Genomic DNA, 19,316 nt, shown 5'->3' on the forward strand with positions numbered 1-19,316 from the left:
GACTGCTGTATGTGGGTGGGTGGGTGGGTGGAAGGGAACAATATGCATGCCTCGGGGCCTTCCATTGATGTATCACTGGATTTAACTCATAGTTAACTGGCCAGAATCTAAATTGATAGTTGATGCATTTTATTAGACCAACTGAATGTTAGCAGGGTAGAAAAGAACTTCACAGGAGATTGCAAAGCTCTGCAATAATTCCAGAATTCATTCATTCTTACAAGCCTGCCAGCAGCAATGCCACATTTAACATATGGAGACCAGCTGAAATAGTTTTTGCACAGCATTTCTCATGCTGATAACTGGTCAAGTGGGACTCCATTGCATGTGTGCGCGCTAGGGGTTAAGCCATTTTACACAAGATGGCAGTGGCGTGATGCTCCCTCCACATAATGATGTGGCATGTTGCCTGCCATTGGTCTTATAAAAGGTGTAATCTTGGCCATCCTGTCTGCATCTGGAACTAGCATTTCTTTAGATTAACCTACATTTTGCAAGCTTCCTGTGTAAGCAAGCCATTGATGGTGCCAACTGCAATTTATTGGGAAGTCCTCTTCATACCCACTGGGGTAGCCTTGGTTCCAAAGAGATTCTGTGAATTAATGTAAATTAACTTTACTGGGAAGTTACCTAAGCACAGAATTTGTCAGTATTTTGTGCTTTTACAAGCTCATATTTCTATCTGTGTAGTAAGTTCCCCTTGTAGGAAAACTACATGCTGTTCACTGTGTTTCCACTAGCTATGCTTGAATTACTGTAAGGCTGTTCCTTTTGTTTGGCCAACTTGTGCTAATAGATCATAAAGCAAGTCATAATGAGTACAAAGAGCCTCTTGCCAGAGTGTAAAGCATTCCTGTGCCTGCATGGAGTATGGTTTTTTTTGCCAGTTTACCCCATGCTGCATTGCATATTTTTAAGAATGTGAATGGCTGTATTGGTAAGAATGGCCTATGCATACATGAAATAGTGGATGTAGTATTTTGGGACCCAGGCATCAGCAGTTATGTGATGGATAGTATCACAGGACTACAGGATTTCCAATACTATGAAGGATTACTTTTGCAAGTCAGTATCTGTAGATATTAATGTTATAAGGGAGTGTAATATACTTTGCATATAAACGTTCTATATATTTATAAGAAAATAAGCAGCTAAAATATAATTTGCTTTTGCTAAAAGTGAAATTTCTGGTAAACCATTTGAAATTTCTGTGTTTGTGGCTGTTAGCAAAGTAGAGTGCTTATATATACTTAGCACTGTGAATTTCTCTAAACAAAAGACAGGCTACATTCAGATGTCATGAACAAGCTTTGTTGAACTTGATTAAAAGTTGTGTTTATGTGCAACCTTGTTCCACTTGTGTATGGAGCACAACAGAAGACCTGCAGAAGTCTTCAATCTGATTTCAGTTTGCTGTAATGTCTGAATGTGAGCACCTAGACACTGGAACTTAATAATAATAACAACATTCTATTTATATAGCTCCCTTCAGGACAACAAAACGCCCCCTCAGAGTGGTTTACAAAGTATGCCATTATTAACCTTTTCCTTCCCCACAAACAAGGATTTCTAAACTGTGGTTTAGAATCTGTGTCTGCGGTGAAGAAACAAACTTCCTGTACCCAGGTGTCTGCATTTGAATTTCATGACCAATTTGAATTAGTTTGCAGACCTGAAAATGAGGAAAATCTTCAGTTGCACTCAAGGCATGATGGGGGTGTGGGGGGAGGAGTGATCATGAAGTTTGTTCACAGCATCTGAATACAGCCATAGAAGGGATTCAAAAATGAATGTCATAAAACAAGCTGGAAGTTGTTTTTGTGTGTGTTCCTAATTTGCTTATGTTGACTGTTAGAAAACTATATAGGAAAAGCAAACTATTCAGCTGATGTGTGCAGATCTCTTAAATTATTGTTGGTAGCTCTTCTACCTTTTTAATATTTAATGTATCTCCCAAGTTACTTTTCCCCTCTTAATTTTAAAGAAAATAAAGGAATGGGTTTTTTTTGTTGAGTGTCCCTAAGGTAAATTGGAATTTAGGATTAGCATTTGGATTTGAGATGGCTTGGGATCCAGTCATCATAACATGTGCCCTCCACCCTCAGTCCTACTCAGTCAACAGTTCAAGGTATCAGTCCCAAGGACACTTTTCTGAGAAAAGCTTCCACTGAATAACATGGGATTTACTTCTGAGTAGGCCTTCTTAGGATTGCTCCCCAAAGGAGCAATCCTGGGGAACAGAAAATCTGTTAATGCCAAAGTACTTTGAAAAAAAGAGAAGGGTGTTGAGTAAGAGACTAGCAGCATGGTTTTGTGTGTGTTTATTTGGGTTTTTTCCACTAAACTCAGTGTGACATGCTTTTAAATGTACAAAGGACTGCAGCTTCACAGTAACAATCCTCATGACTGGTGATGAAGCCAAAAGGCATTGCATTGCTGCATTAAAATTGTGTAGTCCTATCTATTACATTTTTTAGCCATATGTTCCAACTGTGCCAGTAATTTATATGAAAAACTCTTTAAACCACTGTACAACCAAACTCAGCCTTTGTAAATAAATGTAAAATAAAGTAAATCTCTAGGGAGAAATTTTATACCAAAATGTGGCTAGAGGATGTGCAGAGTATATGTTCATGTTAATGAGAAGGTGTAAATACAATTTTGGTTGGGGGAGGATATGCATGGCATGTCATGTGTCTGCTCCATGCGTGGGGAAGTTACTGTTTTGTAATTATTAGTCACCAGGAACACTGGAGTTTAACTTTCCCTGGGCAGGAATCTAAGAGCAAAATTAGTGTCTACTTTCAGTAAATATTGTGTGCCGAAATCCTTAGGAGGCCATGTGCATAATAAAATCATTGTGTTCAATATGTTCATAATAAAGGTTTTTTTTTACTGTACCTACATAAATTGTGTGTGTTCTTGAATATGACAATAAATAGGGCCATTTTTTAAAAAAATTTCTGTGCCTGGATATGTAAATTAATCTGGAAGTACATAACTAAAACTGCTTTGACACCGGTGAAATGGAAGCACTTTTATTATTATCCATTTTAATTCCCTGAGACTCTTTTGACTTTGATGCTAGAAACTGATTTGAATGCATCTTACAAAAATGCAGTTGGTGTTCTTTAAAAAAATCATTATTAAGTGGATATGTTTAGTAATACATCCTGTGTGAGCCAGAAGAGGACCATAGTAGAGTGGTAAAGCACATCTTGAATGGAATAGATCTTGGGTAGTTGGGCCAGAGAAGGCCTCTGCCTGACTCTAGAGTACTGAGCAGTTGGATCAGTGATCTGACTTGATATAATGTTGCTTTATATATTCACAAGTGGAGGATTTGTAGGGGGCATCTCCCCCCATCTCCCCCTCTCTACACTATTTCTTTTTTCCTTTCCCTGAAAGCCCCCATAGCTTCTCCAGTTTTCCTGCTTCCTTCTCTCCCTTCCACCAGCCAACCTGCCTCTATCTCCCCCCACCCCCATCAGCTTATATCTCCCCCTGGCAGCCTCTTTCCTTTTCTCTCTCACACCTATAATTTTCTGATCTCTCCCTGCTGTGAGCTTCTATCTTCTTTTCCTAATTCCTTCCCTCTCTTTCATCTTCTACCCTTTTCAATCTCCATCCACTCAACACTGTTGACTGACAGAAACTAAAGCTTTATTTTTAAGGTTGCCAACCTCCAGATGGGGGCTGGAGATCTGTTTTTACAACTGATCTCCAAATGACAGAGAATAGTTCCCCTGGAGAAATAGTTTCAGGTGGGTAACCATGTTGGTTTGCAGTTGAAGAGCAAGATCCAGGTCCAGCAGTACCTTAAAGGCCAACTAGATTCCCAGGTAAGAGCTTTCAAGAATCAAAGCTCTGTTCGTCTGACAAAGAGAGCTTTGACTCTTGAAAGCTCATACCTTGGAAATCTAGTTGGCTTTAAGGTCTGTTGGACCTGGATCTTGCTCCTGAAGAAAAGGCTTTGGAGAGTGGACTCCATGACCTTATGCCCCACTGAGGTGCCTGGCCTCTGCAGGCTTCACCTCCAGATCTCCAGGAATGTCCTAACCTGGAGTTGGTAACCCTATTTTATTTAAAACATTTCTATACTGTCTTTCCACCCTAATAAGGTACCCAGAAGGTGAACATCAAAACATTAAAAAATTTCAACATGAAAATAGCTTTTAACTAGGATATGTACAAACTATGTAAACAATTAAACAAAAGCATATAGATTACAAACGCATATAACCAAGGAGGAGGGCCAAAAACAGTTATTAAGGGTACGCCAACAAAGTCTTCATCCACCAGCAGATGATAATAGAGAGACAAATCTTGGGGAGGGAGTTCCAACATATCGGTGACTGAGATGGCCCTTTTCTCAGGTTGTTACCCATCTAGTCTCAGGTGGCAGGTCAGCTGAAGCAGGACCTCCAAAGACAACTGGCTTGGATGAGTAGATTCATATGAGAGAAGGCAGTTCTTCAGGTATGCTGACCCCAAGTCATATATGGTTTTAAAGGTCACGTTGAATTGAGCCTCGAAGCTAATTGGGAGCCAGTTTAGGTGGAATAAGACTGGAGTGATATGATCGGTATTATCCACTCGTTAACATTCTAGCTTCAGCATTCTTTATCAATGTTAGCTTCTGGACAGCCTTCAAGAGCAGTAATGTTATCTACATGTTGCTAGGGTATACACTGCAGAGGCAAGATCTTTCCTTCCCAGGAAAGGCCACAACTGGCTTACCAACCAGAGCACCTGAAAGGCACCCTTTGTTGCTCCAACTTGGTAATATTGTTGTGATTGCTCAGAATGGCCACCAAAATATCAGAATGTAGTGTTACGACATCTCAGTGGGCATGCATGTTTTAAAGTTACAGGTGTTCTTTTTTTAACTCCCCCATTGTAATATTTGTTAATATCAGTTATTTCCTGCAAATCTGAGGCTTTCCTCAGTTTTGTAGAAAAATCACCCCCATGTGTCTCAGGCCCTAATGTGTGGAATTTTGGATCCACACATTAGGGCTTGGTTCAGAATTTTTTTTATAGAGAGCTAGAGATCTATAAATATATATAGAGGGGTATGTGTGTATATGTTCACCCACCACAAGAGATTGAGATATTTGTAAAAGGCATTTTAAATGAATTTTCCTAGGATTGTACAGTTTTTGAGGAGAAACTAAAGTTGTTAATGATCTCCCCCAATAGCTAGAAGCTAGTCTCTGGCCAATGAATTTGTTTTGTTTTATAGTTGGATGAGGGTTAAAAGGATGGAAGTAGGTTGGAAAATAGTTTTAAATAATAGTCTTTGAAGAGATGAAGCTTTTGGCAGATGGCAATTATTTTTCCAGTTTTCTTAAATAAAAATGAAAGAAATTGATTATACTTTGTTTATAAGAAGCAGTTGTATCTGATGAGCCTGAGAAAAAGCAGTCTCAGGCATGAACTTCTGTAGATCCAGAGAAGGATGAATAGCAATTTTTTAAAACTGTAAATTGTATTTTTAATAAAATACAGCATGAAAAACCTGATTTAAAATGAATTTTTAATGCATCAGTCTCTTAAAACTGAACTTTTAACCCTATTATGAATTTAAGAAAAGTTTTATCTTACAAAATAAAAACTGGAAGAAACCATCAACTTTTGCCATAGAATACAATACTTAATGTACTTATATTATGGCTTGATATCGAGGCTCATAGCTGGCAAGTAGTCACAGGTGTTGGCTTTTGTTTTACTTCTGCTTTCACCAGTAACCCAAACCTTGCTCCTAGCTGAGGTATATTAGGGCAGTTCAAGAACAAAGGGAAAGTGGCATGAAAGCAGAAAGGGAAAAAAGCACCACCTTTTAGCAGTATTTCTAACCGCTGCCTGTCTACAAAAATCCATCATGGCTGCAGCTTGTAAGAGAGACCCGAATTGCTGAATTATTGGATCATTTATTGCTTATTACTCCAATGCTGTATATTTTTGAAATAGTAAAAATGCTAACTTAAAATATTTAAGTACTTATAGTATACCCTTGAGATTGTATAAATATATTATGCAGTTTCAAACACACACACACACACGGTCATAGCAACAAATTAATATGCAGTTTTATTTAAGTATCAGAATAATTAGCACTTTTGATTTAAATTTGACTTTGCCTTTTTCTCTTGGAGATTTAAATTGCTGATTTAAATCAATCTACCCTGAACCATAACATGGAAAGCCAGGAATGGCGGTGGAGTTAATACACTGGTGGGGGTAGTAGGCTCCAAAAGTAGGCCTGATGATGATGAATGCCATCCAGTTCCAATGATGATTGCCGTTTAAACAAAAGCTGGACTGCATACCTAAGGGCTTGCACACAGCTGGTAGGATTTTTTTATTCCATATTTTCTAAAGTGGCTGTGGAATGATGTGCTTGGAGGATGGGGAAGGGAGGTAAATAGCCTTAGGAACCTTTCATAGTAAGCATTTGTCTGGTTCGCAGATCTGTCCTATTACTCTGTTCAGCTTATGACCTTGTTTAGCTGTAGCATAATGGTTCAGTGGTTGGATTGTGAATCAGCAATCTTCTGGTTTGAATCCCTCTACAGCTATGAACTATGCAGGTTGCCTTGGATAAGCGGCTCTTTTCATCCCCAACTCCTTAGCTGTATTGTGGGGTAATAATACACTGACTTTGTTAGCTACTCTGAGTAGGGCATTATGTCTAGAAGAGCAATATATAAGCACAGTTACTATTATTTAATACCTCCTCCTGTAAGACCAGTTAAGACTCAGTATGCACCTTATTTTTATATGTCTCCAGTAGGGGGCAATATAAGATGCAAAAAGGTAGCCTAGGCTCTGGGCTTATACTGTATAGGTCTACAGCTAAAGGAAAAATCTAAATATGCTTCCTGAAGCTGCTGTTCAGTGACAAATCAGTGTAGGATGATCCATGCCTATAGATCTTATGTTATTTAACATTAAACTTAAAATGTTAATGCTAACATGCTTTGTATTGTCGAAGGCTTTCACGGCCGGAGAACGATGGTTGTTGGGGGTTTTCCGGGCTGTATTGCCGTGGTCTTGGCATTGTAGTTCCTGACGTTTCGCCAGCAGCTGTGGCTGGCATCTTCAGAGGTGTAGCACCAAAAGACAGAGATCTCTCAGTGCTTTCATTAGAAATCATTTTCAATCATAAAGCCAGGTGCAAGATTTGTTGTTGTGCTTAGTTGTAGCTCTGGTTCTGTTACCACTCCCACCACCCCACCTTAGCAAATAGAAATAGATGAACTGTGCATGACTGTTAAATTCATGGGCTAGGATGAGAACGCAACATTAATGCTTTCTTCCTGTTGAAATACTGGTCTGGTATGCATACACATACCTCAGTGGCAGATGAGTATCCCTAGGCATGATTCAGAATAGATTTGTCCAAAATCCGCTAATTTGAAAGGGGCCTAAACTCACTTAATTTGAGGCCTACTCCAAGATACAGGGTTGACTGTGCGGTCAATGTTGTCATTGAGAACACAATGAGGCTTAGATGCTGCCCCTTTCTGTAGAATCTCCCTTTCATGGGGTCATGAAAAAGGCTATTGACACAGCTCTATATGCTCCAGAATGTTGCTTGAATACCATTCTTACAGACCATCTCAGTCCAATTCCTTGCCCAATGCAGGGATAACCTAAAGCATCCCCAACAAGTATTCGTTCAGCTGCTGCTTAAAGACAGCCAATGAAGGGGAACCCACCACATCCCTAGGCAGCTGATTCCACCACTGGGTTACTTTTCATGTGAAGTTTTATCCTAATGTCCAGCTGGTACCTTCCCTCCTGTCGTTTAAACCCATTGTTTCAAGGCCTATCCTCTGTTGCCGACGGGAACAGCTTCCTTCCCGCTTCTAAGTGACAGCCTTTGAAATACTTACAGAGAACATTCAGGTCTCTCCCCCTCCCCACACACACACTCCCTCTTTTCCAAACGGAACATTCCCAAATCCCTCAGTCTTTCCTCATAGGGCTTGGTCTCCATGCCCCTGTTCATCCACGTTGCTTTCCTCTGCACCCGTTCTAATTTGTGCACATCCTTTTTTAAAGGAGGCCTCCAGAACTGCACACAATACTTCAGGCAGAGCCTGACAAATGCTGTATATAGTGGGACAATAACATCCTGTGATTTGGAAGTCATGCCTTTGTTGATACACCCCAAGATTGGTTTTGTCTTTTTTGCTGCTGCATCACATTGACTGCTCATATTTAGCTTTCCATCCATCTGTATCCCAAGATCTTGTTCACACACACTGCTACCCATTATGTATACTTTGCATTTTTGTTAGTCAGGTGCAGAACCCAGCACTTATCCTTGTTAAGTCACATCTTATTCAAATCTGCCCACTTTTCCAGTGTGTTCAGATCTGGTTGAATTCGCCTTATCTTCAAGTGTGTTTGCTATTCCTCCCAGTTTGGTATCATTTGCAAATTTAATGAGGAATCCTTCACGCCCACATCCAGATCATTTATAAAAATATTTATATATACTGGACCCAGAACCGAGCCTTGTGGCACTCCACTGGACACCTCCCTCCAATCAGATATGATGCCATTGAAGCTACTCTTTGGGTGTAGTTACCCAGCCAGTTCCCTATCCCTTGAGTCCAGTCCAGAGTCCTGTAGTTTACCCATCAGAACATCGTGAGGAATCTTGTCAGAAAATTTACTGAAATCCAGATAAACTACATCGACAGCATTCCCACAATCCAGTAAGCCTGTCACTCAGTCATAGAAGGAGACTAAATTGGTGTGGCAGGATCTGTTGGGGACAAATCTCTGCTGACTTCCTCGTATCACCATGTGGTCTGTCAAATGCTTGCAGACTGAGATTTTTTACTATCTGCTCCAGTATCTTCCCTGGGACAGAAGTCAGGCTGGACTGGCCTGTCATTCCCTGGATTGTCCTGTTCCCCTTTCTTGAAGACAGGGATGACATTTGCCCCCCCCCCCCTCCAGTTTTCTGGCACATTACCTGTCCTCGAAGAGGCCTGGAAGGTGATTGGCAGAATCTGCAAGCTCTTTTCAAAATTCCTTAAGCGCTCTTGGATGCACCCCATCTGGTCCGGGGATCTGTAGTCATCCAGTGCTGCAAGGTCCTTCACCACTTCTTTGCCCATGTCAACTAGCAGCCCTGAAGCCATGCCTTGCCTACTATCATCTCTAGGTGAGTCTGCTCTCTCTTTCAGGGAGGAAACTGAGGCAAAGTAGGCATCAAGCATTTCTGATTTCTATCAGAATTTCTCAATTTTCATCCAGCAATGTGGGTATCACCTTTACCTTCCATTTACTCCTCATGTATCTGAAGACAGTCTTTGGGGGGGGGGGTGAGCCCCCCTGGCCACTTTCAGCTCATTTGAACTTTAGCCCCTCTGTCGGCTACCTTACAGTAACTAACTACCCCTAGATACTCTTCTCTGGATGTACTTCCTTCCCTTCATTACTTGAATATGTCCTTTCCCCTACCTAGTTCATCTCAGAGCTATCTGTTCATCCATATTGGCTTCTTAGATCCACTACCACATTTCTGTCTTGCTAGAATGATGATAGCCTGAACCTGCAAGAGCTCTTCTTTTAGGAGAGTCCACTCTTCTCTCACTCCTTTCCCTTCCAGCATTCTTGTCCATGGAATAACTGTCATAATATTTCTAAGTTTATTAAAGTTTGCCCTACTAAAATCTAAACTGCATGTTTGGCTATAAACTATCTTAGTGCCCCACAGCAAAAGGAATTCTAGGAGGACATGATCACTTCTTTCTAAATTCCCACCACCTTTACCCTATCAACCAACTCTTTCTTGTTACAGTAGAAAAGAGCAAGAGTCCAATAGCACTTATATGATTAACAAAATTTGTGGTAAGGTATGAGCTTTTGTGAGTCACAGCTGATTTCTTAAGATACCAAGCAGTGAGCTGTGACTCATAAAAGCTCATACGCTACCACAAATTTTGTTAGTCTTATAGGTGCTACTGGACTCTTTTCTGCTTCTACAGAAAGACTAACACAGCTACTCATCTTGATATTTCTTGTTGGTTAATATCAGTTCCAGTGGCTGAGCCCCTCATCACTTCCTCCACCATTTGAGATAGGAAGTTGTTGGCCAGGCAGGTCAGGAAGTTGCGTGACCCTGAATACTTAGCAGAGTTGGTCTCCCAGCGCACATCAGGGAAATTGAAGTCTCCCATAACTACAAGGTTCATGTTTCTTGGATACCTTATTAAGCTGCTCACAGAGGGCAGAAACCACCTCATGTCCTTAGCCAGGCGGTCTATTTGCTCATCCTTCCCTCATCTTCACCCTGACACTTTCCACTGTGTTGGCACTCTCCTCTTCCAGTATTTCCTGACAATCAAGCCCTTTCCTCACATACAGCACCACCCCACCTCCTCTCCAACACTTCCTGTTCTTCTTGAATAACTCATGCCCATCCACTACTGTATTCTAGCCATGGGAATAATCCCACCAAGTCCCTGTAATGCCTAAGTCATATCTTTCCATCCACATTAGTAGATGAAGTTCCTCCTTATTGCTCACGCTTTAGGCATTTGTACATAGGCACCAGAAGCCCTGCAACATTCTTCTTTGACCTGGCCTTCCCAGATAGGCCTCTTTTATTTGCTCTCCTTGTTCCCTGAAATTCCTATGTCAATTATCTCTATTCCCCTGCAATGTCAGTTTAAAGCCGCCCCGATTAATCTCCCCAGGTCCCTTCCAAACATTCTTCCCTGTCCTTGACAGGTGGAGCCCATTGCTTGCAAGCAGGCCATCTTCAAGAAAACATAGTCTATGGTCCCAGAATCCAAATTGCTCCTGCCAGCACCATGAATACAGCCAATGGTTCATCTCCATAATCTTCAGTTCCCATTGCATTCCTCTTCCTGACTGGCAGGATCGAAGAGAATAACACCTGTGCTCACATTCCTTTCAGTTGGCTCCCAAGGCCTTCATAATCAGCCTTAATGTGTTGTTTTCACAGCTGTGTAATTTGTTCCCACATGGACCATCACAAATGGGTAATCGTCTGTTGGTTTGACTAGCTTGGCCATCCTGTCTGTAACATCTTTGTTCTTTGCCCCTGGCAAGCAATACAGCTCTTGGGGCCATGTGGTCAGGCCAGGACACATGACATTCCATACCTCACAGCAGAGTGTCACAAATCACCATACTGTTTTAGTTCCGTGATTCAAGCTGATAAATATCTTGAACAATGAATTCTATGAGCCTACAGAGAAAGCATTGTACATGTTGATCAGTGTTTGAATATGGGCCTATTATAAGGTTTCTTCGGGCAGGGGTTTACTTAGTTTATATTTGGTTTCACACAAGATGTATTATGTTATATGGCAGCTGGAGCTCTCCACAGAGCAATGTGATACATTGAAAATTTCACCATGATTGAGAACATGGTTGAGTGCACTTATTTTTGGTATTTCCATCTCTCCTTAGTCTAGCTTTGCAGTGGGAATATGGGTACCAGATTGTTCATCATACCATTGATATCTTATTTCCAGAGTAAGAAATAGGATTTTTTACTAAGCAAGGAAACTGCAGAGAAGAATTGATAGTGGTAGGATATTTTTTTTTACTGTGGACTAAAAATACTCCAGTGAGCATCTACTTATAAAGAGCTGAAATTTGACAGAGGGAGAATTGCTTTTAACTGAAGGGTGAATTTCAGAACCACTCTGACTTTCCATTCCACATGTTAGGAAACCATAGTAAAATTCTTCTGTTCCATACTACATTTCTTCAGGTGAGTATATTTCTTCTGTAGTGAGAGTCCAGCCAATAATGCCTTTTGTTGCTGTAGAAGTAGCTGTAACGTAATATTTCTGCAGTGCTAGATACATCTGCTTGTTAAGTTTACTATCTCCTTGCCAACTGTTGATGTTATACAAGATGTCACTTTTGCACTTACGGTTGAACATTTTGTCAGTCCAGATGAGTGATCTGACAATATTCTGTAACATTTGCATGTAGGAGATAGAGCCAAAGGCCTGTTTTGGACACATCACACACCAACAAGGTTTTCTGAAGTCTCCCATTATGAGGGAGGGTGTAGCACTATGGATTTAAACACAAAGGGTGCTCCTCTGCACATACAGAAGCCCTTGAGGCTATGGTGCCTGGGATAAAAATAAGAAACAGTTGTAACAAGACTTTTAGAGCTTTGTGAAAAATGCCTAAAGACCATCACTACAAAATGTAAATACTGCTGCAGGGGGAAAACTTTTTCCTGGAAAGCTATTTCATACTGTGACACAACCTCATTACTTACTACAATCAGCAATACCTGCAATGAAGTCTTGAACTACGTTCTAGCCCAACCCTACTATCCAGGAACCTTTTAACTGAAGAGCCCTTTCCTAAACTCAGCCCTTTCTGCAAGTAAAGCATGTGATGCCACTTCTAAGCTGAAGCTTATCTAATGCCACTATGAATTCCCGTAAACGGACACCGTACTTGCATAGCTGTTCTATGTATCAAGATTTAGTGTAAAGCCCCACATTCCAAACAGTTTCCATGCTAAGATCACCCCAGGAAACTAATCAGTCTATTAGAATCAGGCTATTAAACACTTAAGGTTAGTCTCTCTTCTTGAATTTATCTTTCAGAATGACTGTACAGGTACGCATTCAGAACTTCAATAATTTAATAACAAAACAAACTGTGAAAGTTAAGTATTCAAACCACAGAGTAAAGCTGAAGAACTGCAGCAGTTTCAGGTTTTAGCACCTTAAAACAGAGTCCTTAAAGAGTTAAGAGAGTGCATTGATATAGATAAGGAGCGACGTGTTTATATAACCACATAAAATTGCTCTCCCATTCTCTCACAGGAAGAAAAAGTTCTTTCAACAGTGAATTCACAGTTTTAGTGGACTATGGAATGGAACTGATGAGACAAGCTGAAGAATTCCAAGGCAATCATATTGCAAGTCCAAAGGCACTGACAATACAGTACATAGTCTTGTTCTCCCATCTCACAGTGCAGGTTCCTACAAGGAAAAATGTTCAGAATTAGATAGCTCCTGTATACATTTATGTTTCCTTTCTGCATTGATCTTAAAGCTACCTTTTTAAAATCAAGTGGAGCAAAAATATCTTTCACAGTGTTCTGCCTGAGGCAAGGGTTCTTTAAGAGATCTGGAAGATCGATGAAAGCTCACAGAGGCAACATATAAAAGGGAAACAAACAATACAGAGACAACAAAACACCAATCCCTTAGTAGTGTTGAAGAGCTCCAAAAACATGAGGCACACTCCCCAGTATCTCCAGGTCTCTGGTGAAAGCTCTCCCTCCTTCCAGTCTGTTTCTCCTCTGCCTTTATAATGGCCTCTGCTTATCAAGCATGGCTTCTCAGAAATAGAAGTACTGGATAATAATAATGCTTTGTAAACCGCTCTGAATGGGTGTTAAGTTATCCTGAAGGGCGGTATATAAATCTATTTTTATTATTATTATTATTACTACTACTACTACTACTACTACTACTGGCAATCTGATAGGTCATGTGGTCTGGGGCTACAATCTACACTTGAACTCCCTTAACCCTTCATTGGAAGGCTGAATGTTTACAGGAGGAGACAATCCTGTAATGACTTAGTTACGGAATCTTGCTGCCAACATACTAGAAGTCAGAATAAAGGTCACCTGACAACACCATCCTTAATCCTCCTCAGATGTTCTTCCATGCTGGCACTACATATAGCTCTGTTTGCTAAACTTAGGTCCAAGGTAATTTTGCAATATGTAGATAACACAGCTCTAAATTGAAATGCTTATCTAATCTACACTGCTCCAATATTCAGGCACACTATATTGTTCCACAGAAACCACATGATACTCTAAGGACAAAGAAAAAAGTTACATGTTATTACATGATATACCCTACAGTAACTATTGGACTTGAAACTTGTTACCATATAATGTTTGCAAAGAATGCTTCCTGGCTCGCACAAATTCCATATGAGACATTTCAATAAGAAGTTAAGAGAGAAAGTATTAAAACAGTCATGTACCATCAGCAGAGTTGTCCCAGAAGCAAGAGCTTGCTGTGTGAAGTCCAGCACCATTCTTTTGCATGATCACACATGTCACTGTAAATTGCAAAAGACATATTGTTTGTTAGAAAATGGCACATGTCCCTTCAATGAGCAATACAGGGCTTTTCTGCACACTCAAATTATTCCTGATTTTCTTAATAGTTGATCCCCAAGCATTTTGGGTATGGCTCTTCCACATGTCTGCCCTTCCTTTGCATATTTACAGTTATGGGGTTAGTTTATTTTGTTCTATATGTTCCTTAATCAGGATTTTCAAGGGAAGGTACTGTCATCAAAGGTGACATCACAGCACCCTACTTTTTATGTGTGTCTGCATGCTTAAAATATATCAATATATAAGGACTGAATTTTCAAAAAATATTGCAAATGATCACATGAGAAAGTCTTTGCATGGGGAAGCCTAAATGGAGAGCAGCTCCACCACCCTTACCTAAAACCTCTCCCCTGCCCTCCCCAGGGTCCAAACTGGAGAATACTGCCTGCAATGACCTAGAGATAGGAGGTGGAGGATGGTACTGGCAGGGCAAATTGATCTCTGTTTGGATGAACCTCGGAGCAGCAAAAAAACCTGTGCAGAAAACCCCACGATCACATCTATTTTAATTTAAAAGGTATATATGTGGTAATCTTTCATTTCTGTGTCTTTTGAAGATCACACCAATTTTGAAACTAATTATTGCTGCCCACCTCTGCTCTGTTCTTTTCATTTGAATTTTTAATTTATCTGAAACTATTTCTATCTAGTCAAAATGCATTCAATGTAGAAAACTACTAACTTACCAACATATTTGAAAGGTTTCCCCAGCTTTGTTAGCTGACTTAGAATTTGCTCTACAACACTGGTTGTCCATTGGTTCACTTTGCTGTGCAAATATGCATTGCCACCTATTGTGCCTTCTATAGCCTACAAATAAGAGGAGGTCAGTAAACCAACAGTAATATTAATCCACTCTTCTACTCACCATCGCCTTTTAAAATCAACTTTATAGTGAATAATCTTTTTCCAACTGAACTGACAAGCACCTGGCTTGCAATCTCTGTATCACTTCCCATTATTTCTCCCTCAACTCCCATCAAAGTTTCAGGCAGAAAGGAAGTTATTATCTAAGAATTTCACTTTAAATTTATCCTGAGAAATCTAAATAGTAAGAGCTAGAGCAACTATATAATACATTAAAGGCATGTTTCAATGAATTTCGATGCACTGTATCACCAGAAAGACCTGAGTAATTCTGAAGACACAGCAAGAGTGGCAAAAGAAGCCTACAACTGAAAGTCCAGTATAAAACTGCCCAAATTAACCTCCTATAAGGAAATGCATCATCCCATCCTATCCTGTGTTGTAGCAATGAATCCCACACTTTCCATATAAAGCCTCAGCATAAGGCAGCTTCATGTGTGAATGTACTTACAGACTGTTAAAAGAAGATGTTTATCAAACACAAGCACCAATTTGGATTGCATTTTGGTTTCCCCACAAATTCTAACCCCACAAACTATACAAGATCAAAACATACAAGAGCCTGGTAAGCATTTTAATATGGTAACCATGGGCACATAGCACAAATAAGTTGCCAGTGCTAACTTTGCGAGAATTAATGGCGTCATTAATGGCGTGAATCTTCTGTTTCTATCCTATTTTGTGCATGCTACTAAGCATTTTGTAACCTTCACTACTTGAAATAGAGGTTGCCACAACAGAAGTTCAGTAATTAAAACACCAGTGTCTTGGCAATACATAACTAGGATTCAGTTGTTTTAAGCAGGCTAACCACATTGATCTCAAGTCACACCACAAACCAATTATCATGGAACTTAAAGAAACAAATGGGAATGTGAGTCAATCCAGACTGAGGGGCTGAAATTTTTAAAAAATCCAGTAACTTGAAGCCCCATTTACTTTCTTCAGCCTCATACTTTGAATTAAGAATCCTGTATGCATGAAGCTGAATCAGACCATGGATCCAACCACGGTTAGTACTGTCTAGTGTGACTGGCATCAGATTTCCAAGGTCTCTAGTAGAAATCTTTCATGTCACCTCCAACCTTCTCCTCTTACCTGGAAATGCTGGGGATTGAGCCTGCAACATAATGCACACAAAGCAGACACAGTACTTCAGAGTCACAGCCCTGTTCTCTGCCTCCCTGCCCAAGTGTAGCATTATCTAAATCTTGGCCTTTATTGAGAGACAGCACCCATGTAGCATAATAGTTAAGAGTGTTCAGTTTGGACCTAGAGGATTTGGGCAGGACCCTGAACCCCTGCTTGGGCCACTAAACTCACCTTGTGACATTCACTCTTTCTTAGCCTTACCTATCTCCCAGAGAGGGGGCGGGGGGAAGATGGGCCAATTCCCTCCTGTTAAGTCCCTCTCAGCTACTTGGATAAAGGAAGGGATATAAAGATGAGGAATAAATGTGCTTCTCATAGAAAATGCAGCTTTCACTGCTCTCTTCACATTTTTCCAATGAAATAGCACAGATCTGCCATTAGGGAACTCATCTATAACAAATATTTAACTGCTACAGATAGTTTTAGATGGGTAGCTGTGTTAATCTGCAGTAGAAGAGCAAGATTTGAGTTCAGTAGCACCTAAAAGACTAGCAACATTTCCAGAGTATAAGTGTTTGAAAGACAAGCTCCCTTCGTCAGATACTTTGACTCTTGAAAACTTATATCCTGTTGGTCTTTAAAATGCTACTGAACTCAAATCTTGTTCTTTAACTATTTCAGTATCTGTTCAGAGACTGGTAACATAATTACACTAACTGTTATTTCTCCTTTAACAATCTCCATTTTACAATATAGTGTAATAGGCATTCCACATAAGTAACACATTTATCTTAATAAAGAGAACTACTATTGGGAAAAATTGCTACATTTGAAAATACATTCTTGGTAAAATGCAGCAGAAACACTTCCCTACCTCTTTTATGATGTTGCTGACTTCATCCACAATAAATGCAGTCTTTAAAAGAAGATACAGGAATTAAAATTAATTAATTTGGCAGTTTAAAAGATACAGACGTTAAATTTCAATCAAATGTACTACTTGCATCGTGAACAATAGACACAAGATTCCTGGAAGCTATAATGCTTAATCAGGTATTTGATTGCCTATTTTTAAGCACTTAATGCCTTGTTTTTGCTTCAAGGCTTTTTCATTGCAAGAGTACCCAATAACTAGTAACAGCTGCAAACTTACAGTGGAATCCTAAATGGAGGATTGACTTCAATGGATTTAGAAGCATGTAACTTTGCTCAGGATTGCACTATTAAGGACTTATGTAGATGCAAATTCCAAAGAAATGGTCAAGATCCAGTGCAAAATTATGCAAAACTGAATTATTAAAGAGGGCTTTTCACTCAAATAGGATGGCTGTACTGTAAGGAAGTGGTCTCAAAGAGATGCATCGGTAAAGAGACAGGGACCATAGACTTTACTGTCTGTTGCTGTCCATATGATCCTACTGGGTAGTTCAATGTTGTTTAATATGTCAGTCTTGGAATTACTAATGCTCTGTTTCAGCATTTCTTCAACTCTGTATTAGATTTCTGCTGGTTTTAAATCTTTGCACATTTGCATTTATATACCTTATTACATTGTTTGTTGAAATATCCTTGAAACTAACTCTACTCAGGCACAGTGTAATCTGCATTGAGTCTCAGTGAGAAAAGTGAAATATAAATAATATAAATAAATAGGATAGGGATAACAGTCACATACATGTGCTTGTGGAACACAAAAAATACCATTCCTGCTCCCTTTCACAGCCCATTCAGTTGATAACAGGATGCACCCAAGCAAAACGGAAGCTATTGTTCTGACAGTACACACCCAGCAGAGAACCTACTGTAACCCATGCAAGTTAGATTTTCCTCTGCTTGGCAGGTTTTTTTCCCTCTCTCTTTAAAAGATTTGTAAAACCGTGGCCCTACAAAGAGTTGCACAAGAAAATGGTATGGGATTGTCCCTTCCCCATTATCTTCCCTTTAAACCCTCAGGGGGTTGAGCAGTCCAGTCTCTCCTCCTCTGCTCACAACGTTCCATATCTCCTGGAGCGTTTTCAATCCACATCAGGCTGTTACGGATCCCCACCCCACCCCTTTTTTTTTGGTTTCAAGAGCTGCAGTTCTCCACGAGGCTGGGGAGCCCGCCCAGATATGGAGAAGTCCCCTTTTTGGATATGAGCGGCACTGCTGCTTCTAAGATCCTAACAGGGAGCTGCCACTGACTGTACTATGACAAGAAACGATTACTTGAAAACAATGACCCGAATCTTACTATGTCCCCCTAGCCGTAGGAAAGAATATTTTGCCGTATCTTTCCCTTAAGGTACCATACTGCAGCAAGCAGTAGCATATTCTTAACGTCTCACTACAATATTGTGGGAGTAGTGGTGCCACCGAGGAAAGCTGGCAAGCCCCACAGGGCTCACAGGCTGCGATTCCCAGATTGCGGGCGAAGAATGGCAGATCCTCAGCGCCTATTCCTGGAGGCGCAGGGCTGTGGAGCAACAAAGGAAAAGGGGTGGGGACTGGCTTCTCCTCCCCGCCAGGAACAAAGGGACCGGCATGCTCGCCGCCTCTTCTCTCCACAGCCACCCGCTAGAGTTGGGGGCGAGGGGAATGTTGGCCCTCTGGAACCGTTATACCTCCTCAGCTGTCTGCAGCTCGTCCATCTCCGTTCCTCTCCTTCAGCTCCGCCTCCAGAACAGCCACTCCTCGGCGCAACTTGTGAGCTACGCACGCGCAGCGCGTCCACCCAAGCGCTTTCTCTTGTCTTTTTTGCTGGGCAACTGGGCAGGACATTCCTTCGCCTTCCAACCAATCAGACGCGGCTAACTAAGCTTCCCGGAAACGTTGCTATGCGATTCATTTAAATTTTCCGCTTCCGCTTCTTGGCGACAGGGGTTGTCAGCTGCTGCCTGTTTTGACGTCATTTCTGCGACGAGGCTGAGCCGAAGAGACCCATGCGTGTCTTTCACTGCGCTTGCGCACTGAGAAATGACGTACGTTTAGGTTTTTTGTTCTTCGATTTTGTCAAGTGAGCCAGATTGTTTGATGGTCTCCATGGAGACGGAGTCTCACATGACATTGGACTTAACCAACATATTTGAATGACGCAGAAACTTTTTCTCAGCGCTATCTGCCCTCTCACCATCTCGAAGTTCTAATCGTTTAAAAATGCCCCCCCCCCCATTACTGCAGCAGCATTTTAAGCAGAATT

At 40.7% G+C, this 19,316-nt stretch overlaps 1 protein-coding gene across 1 annotated transcript; it reads right to left on the minus strand.

Moving 5' to 3' along the window:
- Positions 1 to 12,659: 12,659 nt before the first annotated feature.
- DYNLT1 (dynein light chain Tctex-type 1) lies at positions 12,660 to 18,889 on the minus strand. The gene is made up of 5 exons (XM_054975988.1): positions 18,742 to 18,889; positions 17,013 to 17,054; positions 14,866 to 14,989; positions 14,041 to 14,118; positions 12,660 to 13,016 (listed from the first exon to the last, which is right to left on the minus strand). Exons 1-5 carry the CDS (start codon positions 18,766 to 18,768, stop codon positions 12,946 to 12,948), a joined length of 342 nt encoding a protein of 113 aa, XP_054831963.1. The 5' UTR covers positions 18,769 to 18,889; the 3' UTR covers positions 12,660 to 12,945.
- Between the last annotated feature and the right edge of the window lie 427 nt (positions 18,890 to 19,316).

This window comes from Eublepharis macularius, chromosome 1 (assembly GCF_028583425.1).
Source record: "Eublepharis macularius isolate TG4126 chromosome 1, MPM_Emac_v1.0, whole genome shotgun sequence".
Lineage (NCBI taxonomy): Eukaryota > Metazoa > Chordata > Lepidosauria > Squamata > Eublepharidae > Eublepharis > Eublepharis macularius.

What these genes read in the sequence shown, in the direction of transcription:
- DYNLT1 (XM_054975988.1), bottom strand. Translation starts at nt 18,768, where the DNA reads ATGGACGAGCTGCAGACAGCTGAGGAG. An exon ending in AGCTGCAGACAGCTGAGGAG is followed by an intron (nt 17,055 to 18,741) that starts GTATAACGGTTC and finishes CTTCTTTTAAAG; the next exon opens with ACTGCATTTATTGTGGATGA. An exon ending in CTGGGACAACTCTGCTGATG is followed by an intron (nt 13,017 to 14,040) that starts GTACATGACTGT and finishes TTTTCCTTGTAG; the next exon opens with GAACCTGCACTGTGAGATGG.